At 37.9% G+C, this 10646-nt stretch overlaps 2 protein-coding genes across 3 annotated transcripts in view; one reads left to right on the forward strand and one right to left on the reverse strand.

Moving 5' to 3' along the window:
• Nucleotides 1-561, reverse strand: part of LOC125880692 (uncharacterized) — a 17743-nt gene extending 17182 nt beyond the window's left edge. Inside the window, exons 1-2 of the mRNA XM_049563399.1 lie at nucleotides 442-561; nucleotides 84-179 (exon numbers count right to left, since the gene is read on the reverse strand). Of these exons, the coding sequence (XP_049419356.1) occupies nucleotides 84-179; nucleotides 442-478 (133 nt within the window). The 5' untranslated portion in view covers nucleotides 479-561. The remainder of the gene's footprint in view (nucleotides 1-83; nucleotides 180-441) is intronic.
• Nucleotides 1-10646, forward strand: part of fmnl1b (formin-like 1b) — a 90476-nt gene that overhangs the window by 10304 nt on the left and 69526 nt on the right. The gene's annotated exons all lie outside the window — the stretch shown is intronic.

The raw sequence follows: 10646 nt of genomic DNA on the forward strand, positions 1-10646 counted from the left end.
ACGACTAACCGCGCGCATTCCTAGTAGATAGACAGGTATTGGGTATATAAACAGGTAGACAGTAGTAGGTAGAAATGTCTTACTGTTGTTCATGCTGGACTCTGTGAATGTTTGATTCCCCTCAACACTGTTCAGCTCTCCATGTCCCGTCACATTGGCTGTCTGTGACTCCACATTACCTGTGGACACAGATTAGCAAAACTTTTTAACACACATTACATGAATTATACCAGCACATATTTAAAAGACTCTGACACCAGCCTTTTCTCTGTCGCTGCTCCTAAAACTAAATTCCCCCCACCTTTTTCCTCCATTAATCCCACACACAGAGAAAACAATGGACACTCATGGAAACATGCAGCAAACCCAAAAAACAGGAAATACTAACAGGGTTAAACATCATTAACCTAAAACCCACATGTAAAATATTTGTGTACATACCGAGGATAAGAATGGGGAAGAGCAGGCACAGGATCATGGTGGGCAGCGGTGATCAGGATCAGCAGAAATCTTTGATGCCGGTCGGTGACCTGAGGTGCTGTTAATGAAGCTCAAGGTCTGAGAGCTGAGTGGGTTGAGGAACAAGCCCAGCCCTCTTTATCTTAACACTGCTGGCTGTGTGTGTTGTGTATTTGCATGCATGTGTGGGGGAACTCATTTTTACGGTGAAGCCGAAATGTGACTGATAGGCAGACTGAATAAGGAAGAAGAGCGTAAGAAAGGAGTGATGACAATCTAATCATGAATTAAAGGTGTCCTGTGGAGGAGTGAGAGGATGAATAAATACAAACTGACACCTCTACTAACATTTTATCTGATATAAATTGACTCCTGCTTTACTTTTGGCACCTTTTTAAAATATGACTTATTATTGATTCATGTCACTGTATCAAATACTTTAAGGTCTGACACCTGCCAAAAATTTCTGCCACCTATGAATTTCATATGGACTCAATGGAGCTGATTTTATGCCTCAGCACCGCTGATAGCTGTGGCCAGTGGCATTATGTTTTCTGGTTGTCTGTCTGTCTGCACGTACTTATGAGCATCTGTCCCATTCTCATGAACGTGTTGTCTTAAGAAGGCCTTGAGGAATTTTCTTCAAATTTGGCACAAACATCCACTTGGACACACGGATAAACTTATCAGATTTTGGTGGTCAAAGGTAAAGGTCACTGTGACCTTGCTTCCTTATCATTCTTGTGAACGCAATATCTCAAGAACACATCGAGGGAATTTCTTCAAATTTGGCACAAACGTCCACTTGGGCTCAACAATAAACTGATTGGATCTTGGTGGTTAAAGGTCAAAGATAAAGGTTACTGTGACCTTGCGTCCGTATTTTTCTCATGAACACAATGTTTCAAATGTTTCATGAAGGCCTTGAGAAGTTTTCTTAAGATTTGGCACCGGCAACCACTGGGACACAACAATAAACTGATGAGATTTTGGTGGTCAAAGTCAATGTCACTCTGACCTTGCGCCTGGATCATTCTTATGAACATGACCTTTCAAAAAGGTCGTGAGAGAATTTCTTCTAATTTGGCACAATCGTCCACTTGGGCTCAACAAGAAACTGAACAGATTTTGGTGATCAAAGTCGATGTCTTTCTGACCTTGCGTCCGGATCATTCTTGTGAACACGATATTTCAAAAAGGTCGTGAGGGAATTTCTTCTAATTTGGCACAAATGTCCACTTGGGCTCAACAAGAAACTGATTAAATCTTGGTGGTCAAAGGTAAAGGTCGCTTTGACCTTGCGTCCGGATCATTCTCTTGAACGCAGTATTTCAAAAAGGCCTTGAGGAATTGTCCTCAAATTTGGCACAAACATCCACCTGGACACAAAGATAAACTGATCAGATTTTGGTGGTCAACCTTGTGTCCTCATCATTCTTGTAAACGCAATAGCTCAAGAACACCTAAAGGGATGATGCACAAGCGTCCACTTGGGCTCAAGGATGAACTGATTAGAATTTGGTGATTAAAGGTCACCAACTCTGACCTCGCAGGACTTCTTTTTTTTTTTTTTAAACTTTATTTTTTTCCAGCCCAGTTTTCATATGCTTTTTAGCTTGCACTTTATTATGAAGAAAACATTCCGTCGAAGTTAAGGGGAAAATAAATTAAGAAAAATGAAAATGGTATAAACAACCAATACATCTGCAGTATAAAAGCGATAGTGAAAAAAGGAATAAATAATTAAACAGTGGAAGAGATGTGGGCTAACTAATAGTTGAAGGTAGTAACTAATAAGATTTAGTAGCTCATACACTGTTCACATATTTATACATTAAATAATATAAGTTATCTCTGTACACTTGCATGCACATACGCTGACATGTACCCATATGTATGTTGTATTCATATCTACACCTACGTGTTTGTATATACACACATGCACCAGTGCACCTGTCCACTGATGTACCTGTACATATACGTCAGCATGAAAGACCTGTTTCTGGCCATAACTCAAGAGTTCATACGCTGTGACAGAGTTGTTAGTCTGTGATTTGTTGATTTGATAAAACGGTCCTTTGGTCTAATGAACCTTATGAATGAGTGTGATAAACAAAGGAGCCAGTTTTATACAAATGACATGAGACAAGCTACAAGTTCAAGATCAGCTTCAGATGATTACATCTGTACGGTCTGTATAAGGGGAAGTGTTGGTATGTCCTTACTGACTCCTGTGGGTTTACTGCTATAAACACATGATGATACACAACACCACAGTGATTTATCTCCTGATTGGAATGGACCATGCTGATGTTGGTGGTAATGTGGGTACAGCGAGGCCGCACGGTCAAGTTTCCTGCTCTTCCTCAGATAGTTAGTGAAAACGCTCTTAAGGGATTTCCTCCCTCATTTAGCGGCAGGGAGCGTGGCTGCCTTGACAGAGACAGGGCTGGAATCAGGAAGCTGGTGCAGCATGAAAGATAGGCAAACCTCCCAAAACACATGAACACTGTCTCAGAGGGCTCACAGAAAGCTCAAAGGTGTGTATGGCAGCAGTAATGACCCAACAAGTCCTCTGTATTTTGTGCAATAAACACCCAAATTGATTTCTGTTTTATTTTGGATAAAAAGTGATGTAAAAGTAAGTTAAAATACAGGAGTGTGCACTTGCCTCTGACACGCCAGCTGCTATGTATAAACAGCAACAACTTCCTTTGCTTTGTGGTTTTTAATGTGCAGGATGTCAGAGTATTTTGTAATGGCTACTGTCTACACCTCAGCTCGTGGAGACAGGAAACTCCTCTGGCTTTGGCGGGTTTGCTGCACGTTGAAAGACATTAGGGACATTTTTGGAATTCAGAAAAGCAAATCAAGGATGTGTTGCAACCACTAGACAGACTGCTGTTGTTGTATGGAGGAGATGTGGTAAATCGTAGAACTGAAATACAAAAGTGTTAGTGAGCTTTTTCAGTTTTGCATTTCTATAGTAGTAAGATCATGACATCCCAAAGCTGTAAAAATGTACATTGATTTTTGTTTTTGTTTGTAGGAGGCAAAATATTGTGTGATTTGTATTTTATGACACTGTTTAAGAAATCAGGACAAACACAGTTCTTTGTATGAAGGTTTCCTTTAATATCATCTGCTTTATTATAGTCTTTATATTGATATACTTTTACCATAAACATCTTCCAGTGTGTTAGACATGTATCTGAATCCAGTCATCAGAACTTCCTGTTACAATCAGATAATAAGCACAAATAACACCTCAAAAACTCATTTCCTCTGCTGGTCCTGAGCGACAACAGACAGAATGACTCATAACACACGAGTGAGATTACAAAACAACTCGACACATACTACAGGTAACATGTTCACACATTAAATAAACCACTACAGACGACGCTGCTGCGAGTATACGTGTGCTGTACTGAGATAGAAACCTTCTTAAATTTTTACTTTTTATTTCTGATTTTTTTTAAACAAGTGTGTTTATTGGATTTTTATTATACTTCAAATATTACATCAAAAACAACAACAGAAAAACAAGGACGAAGGTACGGAATATAACATTCACAGTCAGGCATCATCTTAATATCAACTGCTACGTCAGGGTAATACAATGAGTACTTTTCAAAGGTTCAAAATAAACAATCAGAAATGCTACCTGTACAAGTATCAACAGTCTGCAGGAAAGAAAGAGGAAAGAAAATGTGCATAATTATGTTGCATTCAAGAGATTAAGACAAGTAGACTTCTGTAGACTTCTCCCCCTCTAGAAATGTCATAAAATGTCCCTATATCTTATCAAAAGTAGAATATTTACCCTTAATCATAACAGTAAGGTTTTTGAGGGCATCAGAGTGTGACAGTCCAATTAAATTGTTTTTACATTACAGTGACAATAAGCAGAAAATAAAAAAACAAATAGAGATTGAAACGCAAAATAAGCAAACGTGATTATTACAAAGTCAAGGCATATTTTCATCATTTTAATTCCGATATCTCACCGTAATTATGAGAAATCTGTCTTGTTGGCTGGATTAGTAAGAACACCACTTTCTCCACTGTTTTCCTCCCAGTTCTTTTTGAAGTTATATGAAGTAGGTCATGTGTGTGTGTGTTTACCTATTCTGACACAAAGGCCAGCAGTAGGACAGTTTTTCTGGAGCCTGTATTTTGTTGTAACCTTTTTACTTGCTGTCAGCAAGATCTTTAGGAGGTAGGTATTATCCTTACTTAACCTGTCAGGGATCTGTCCAAGGTAAAGATGTGAATGTTGTACTAATGCTAAAACAGAAAGTTCTTGAAATTACTGTTGCTACGTCCTCTCAAGAGGTCTGACTTGAGGACTATTGGCTATTGGTTCTTTCACAAAATATTTACACAGTGAGTTTTCAATAAATGATCATCAACAATGTGGATACAGTGACTGAGTGGGTAAAGGCAAATAACAGAACAGCTAGAGCAGTTTGGTAAGTTCAGGAAATGACATCACTTTACTATAATGCAGCCTTTAAAACCCAGGAAAATACAACACTGACACGTTCTCATCCTGAGTCGTCACATATCGCTGCTTTGTCAATGACCCTTCATGCCTACGTACTACGTGCTAGATATCCTCCTGTGTCTGCTGTTGACGTTCAGGAGGCCACGTCAGCAAAAGAACATGGTTAGGGTTAGACAGCAACAACAAACATCATGGTTTGGTGCTACGTTCATACAGGAAGCAAACACTGGGCTCCTGAGTGAAAGTCTGGGGTTAGTTGGACCCATGATCTTTGACCCATTTTTACCGGTAGTGTTGCAACCTGATGACGTCCAGTGGCATATCATACCACTGTGGAAGGCTACGTCTGGCCGCATTACAAACTGATGCCGCCTGTCAGCGTATCATTTTGCCATGAATAGTGGGTTTGAGCGTCAGGTGTTGAAATCAGTGACAAAGCGGTGGTATTTGACAACTTTAGAATAAGAGCAGGCTGCCAACACCTATGATGTTATAATGTCCAAAATCTAAGACAATATTTAGGCTCATATAATAATTATAATAATAATAAACTTAAATAGCACTTTTCAAATAACAGTCACAGAGTGCTTTACAAAACCGAATAAAACACAAAGTGAGTAAAACAAGCTAAAAGCAATAGAAACATAAGCAAGTAGAACACTCAATAATAAAGCAGATAAAATCACTGAAAGGCAATTTCAAAGAATTGGGTGATTTAAAAGACAAAACTGAGTTTGCAGCCCTGATCTCCTCAAGCATGCAATTACAAAGTTGTGGAGCTCCGACTGCAAAGGCTTTATCACGTTTATGGATCGATCTCGACCCAGGAACAACAAGAAAAGATGCACCTGAGGATCAGATTCAAGATTCTGGCAGCAGTTTTAGATGAGCTCACAATATTGGTACAATATCAATATGATATCAATATATTGCTCAGCTCTATGTTAAGGTCTGATTATTAGGGCGGGTTTAGAGCCTCAGCACAACTGGCAAAACTGTCAAGTACAAAAATGCTATTAAATATCGGGTCAAATTTATACAAAAATGTACTTATTTAATTTTTTTGGAGACCCATTAAACTGCACAAAATCGAGATCATTAAATCCAGATATTAAATGTGTCAGGAGAGTTCAAGAAGCCACAGTTGTATGTAAGACACCCTCCCCTTAAATAAAGGAAAATAACAAAACATAAGAAAAAGAAAAACTAGGAAAACCTAACATAATTCAAAAATTCCAACAAAAAATAAATGACAACAAGAAGCACACTGAGCAGAAAAACTAACCAATCAGTGGACGAGAATCCAAATAAATACTTTTATATTATACTTTCTATGTATTCAAAGTTCTTGTACAGTGAGGCTACTTGTATTTGTGCAACATTTAATATTTGAGAACTTTGGCTTCTTTTGTTCAATGAAAAAAATAAAACTAGATTAAAATTAAAAAACAAAATGTGTGATGTATTGGCATCAGTTCCTGAATCTGCCGTACACCCCGCTCTACCAATTCCTCAGACCTTCATGAATACAGATGTTTTTATAAACGCACTTCCTCAGAGCACTTCTCCAAAACGAGATCACTATCAACAACTCGGCCGTCTCAGGATTTCTGCGCAGCGCACAGAACAGCAGCTCAGCCCACAAACAGTGTAAATAAAGAGCAGCTCCACAGTACAACACTTTTTGAGTTGTAAATTAATATTTAATTAACAGTCACTCCAAGACGAAGCAGTGGTGTTCTGTACATGTTTGCTGTGTGCTGGTGCTGAAATGACCCCTAAAGCTGGGTTCAATCTGCCCTCCAGTGGTAACAACGAGCAGCTGGTCATTCATATTTGTCATTTTGTTCTCAGTAATGCTGTCACCCACTCCACTGAATATGATACTCATTTCATTTCTAACCATCTCTGCCCACCGCTCTGTCCTCACACCTTCACATGCTCTGTTTCCAGATTCACAGTCAGACTGAAGGAAGCTCAAACTCACTGATAAGTTGCTTTCTAACGACGAATTCAGATTGTAAAACCTGTCAGTCTGTCAGTTATCACATTTAATGCTCGTAGTGCACTGAAGCAGGTGTCATGAGGAAAAACTGAAGCTTCTGGAAGACTTTTTTTTAAACACAATACGCTAAAATAAACAATAATTTAATAATAATCTAAGTATATGTTGTACCTTTAAATGCTTGGGAAAAAGTCTGACTGTTTTTTATTCAGTTCTGCAAACAGCCCATACTCTGTTCTTTTTCCCCTGTAATATGCAGGACAATTAAACTTTTTTACCTGTTAAAAATATCTGCAATTAGCATTAAACTTAATGTTTTATTTAAATAATTATGTAATTAGATTTGTTTATTTTACTGTACTGTATTACAGTAGTTGATAAAAACATAATATAGATATTAAACCTAGTTGCATACTAACTAAAGTGGTTTAATATAATATGCATGGTACATAATGCAATTCTGATGACATGTTCTGTGGCAATATTCAAAACACATTAAACTGTAACCCTGTCATAAATGTTGTTATTCTGTATTTAATATTGAATGGGGAATTTGCTGTGGGAATTAATGTACAATAAAGCAGTTATGCGGTCAGTGGTTTCACTATGCACACCTCTAAAGTCTGAGGCAATTCAGTAAAACATCTCAATCATAAATTCCACCTTTAGGAAATTTAAAATGTTCAGTCTTTCTCGACACTGTTGGAAATGTTTAAATTCAATTTAAATTTTCACGGATGAATGGACAAAATAAGACTTTTGAACATGTTACCCTTAGGATTTCTGAAATGAGCATTTATTGTCATTAAGCAACGATAAAAATACTGTACCTTAAATTGTGAATTTTCGCACTTCCTACCACTATGAGTACTAGTACTAAAGAATTTTTGGAGACATGCTAATGCTGTGAAATTATGTAACACATTACATAATAAGATGTTACTGATTATATGTTTTAATGTTTATAATATGAGACCACAAAATATATTAAAATGTAAAATATGAAGAACAAAATGCAGCTTCTTAATCAGAATTACACAGAAAGTTAAACATCAATAAACAAAAAAATAAATAAATAAAATTAGAGAGTGAATACAGAATTAAAATGAGGTCAAGATTAAACTGATAATTTTTTTTAATAAATGCCCTTGTAAACATACTTACAACATTTGAGATTTTAGGCGTACTCGCTCATTATGAATTAAAACGTCGCTGCCAGTTTCTGATAACTTTATGACAAGTTTATTAGTTCTAACTGATGACCTTGTTAATGGTTAGTAAACAATTTTTAATGCTTCATAAATAACGTGAGCCATTTAACAAGTACGACTTTTAACAACTTAGTAACATTTACAACTGCATAATGCAAAACCCTTTTAATTCATGACTGCAGACCAGACGGCTTATCAAAATGCAACTGTTGCTCTTAATAATTAAGCAATATCACACGAGAGGGAGTGATGTTGTACTGTGATATCGTCACGGCTGTGATTCGGTCGTAGGCACGAGGCCGCAGTTCAACAGTTAAATAAGCAAGGCTGATTAAGAAATGTTGAAAAATGAGGACAAAATAGATCATTTAAGCATTTTATTTGTCTTCCGCCAACAAAAATAGTTCCCTCAGGACTCCGCTGTCACCGTTGCTATGTAACGCAGACATGGTGCGCCAGGCACTTACTCTTTAAACACATTTATCTGCACGTTTCCATTAATTGTGCAGCCGGTGAAATAAGTCTGTGGTGACTGCATGGTGGACTGTTGCTTCACAGGCACAGCCGACTCTGCCTTCTGATCTGATAGTATGTTGCTTTTCTCCAAGTCATTGAGCTCCACTGATGAAACACTGACAAACCTGGATGTGTGCTCAGATGGATTCAGCTTCTCCTCTCCCTCATCTTCCTCTGATGACCATTCATAGTTCAATTCAAAACATATTTTAGGAAATAAATCCATATTTTTGGCTGTTTGACAGTGGATGAATTAATTAGCCTACAACGCAACTGCTGACCTAACTGACACTGACCGTCAGTTTTGATTTGATTGTTGATTGCAATCAGCTGTGAGGCGGAGTGATACATACACAGTGAAATAACCGTGATGTTGTACTCCAATATCATCACGGTTTTACTGTCTCGACCAATCAGATTGCAGGGCCGGAACTAACTGTTGTATAATGACATATTAGTCATTTATAGAAAATGTACAGATGATCTGTCTTGAACTGTAAAAAAAAAACAAAAAAACCCAACACATCATATTTAACTTAGAAACCATTTACACAATATGCTGGAATGGATAAACATCTTAATGTCAACAAAATTTAAAAGAAAAATATATGGTCTCATTGGTAATAAGTAAGTTGTTGTTTGAAGCTCACGGGAACAATTATTTGCTAAATTCAGTGCATTTTTAGTCACTGATTTTGAAAAACAATGTAGTTTTAAGTGAAATAAAAAAGCTGGATGTGTATGGGAGGTGAATCATTTTAGAAAAAAGTAGCCATCATGCCAAGGAGCCAATCACTGAGCACAACCTGGATGTTGTGTTCACAGGTTGAATACTAGGTCACCAGTTTCACATCAGTTTACAAGAACCGCATATACAAACAAGCAAGCAGGGTCGAAATCACAGAATAACAAAAACCACACTGTGGATCAAGAACTGTCAACATCTCAGCCCAGCTGTCAACATGCCAAACAGTTCCCACAAGCAGAAACAATTCACATCAACCTATTGTATTTTTCTCAGGGTCTGGTGCCAACGTCTGAGGCGAACACTGTGGTTAGATGCTCATCCTCATTAACGTCTCTGCAGCGATCAGGTTGCATGTTTGCAGTTTGAATTAGTGCAGCGGGGTTAATCGGGCACTTGGGCAAATTCAGACCCACGCTTTCACCTCCTGCACACACACATGCACAGACTCATTTCATTTGGTCCCTTTAGAAGCAGACAAAATATAAGCTAATATCCCCCACCCACTGTAATTTAATTTAATTTGTAATTTAACAATTTTGGGTATATTTACGATTATTTCATTAAAATAATATTTTCTGGAACATGAACTGAATGATTAATTTCACCTTTAACAGGAGTTTCTGCAGTGCAAATAAGAAGCAGCACTGTGCAGTGCTCTTGAATACTTGTCCGAGTCTTTTGATACCCTTAAACGAAACAGGGTGGCACAGTGGTACAGTGGTTAGCACCATACTTTCACAGTAAGAGGCCTCTGGGTTCAAACTTGGGTTTTCTCCCCCAGTCCAAAGATATGCTAGTTTGGTAAATTGCGACCTAAAATTGCCTTGAGGTGTGAATTTGACCCATAGACTGTACTTAGAGATGGACCACATGACAGCTCCCCATAAGTGAAGCCAAAACTTCTCAATCGCCCCCTGGTGGCTGGCAGCAGTATAGGTGATAAAGCCTGTCCCTCCATGTTAGCAGATGGGACATGGGACGAATAAAAACTCAAAGTACACGTCAAATATATTTTTCCCAAAGATGGTTTCTGTCATTTTAGGTCTTATCACGCTGCTGTGTTCAAGTGTTCGTTTTTCAGATGTCTGATGTCTGATTTAAAGCTATGTATGCAGTTAGTGTGCTTGTGATCAATGGCACTGCTAGCGATAGGTTGGATAGGTGCTTGAGCGGGAACTTGACATCGCTGAGGTCTTT

This window comes from Epinephelus fuscoguttatus, linkage group LG20 (assembly GCF_011397635.1).
Source record: "Epinephelus fuscoguttatus linkage group LG20, E.fuscoguttatus.final_Chr_v1".
In the NCBI taxonomy this organism is placed as follows: Eukaryota; Metazoa; Chordata; class Actinopteri; order Perciformes; family Serranidae; genus Epinephelus; species Epinephelus fuscoguttatus.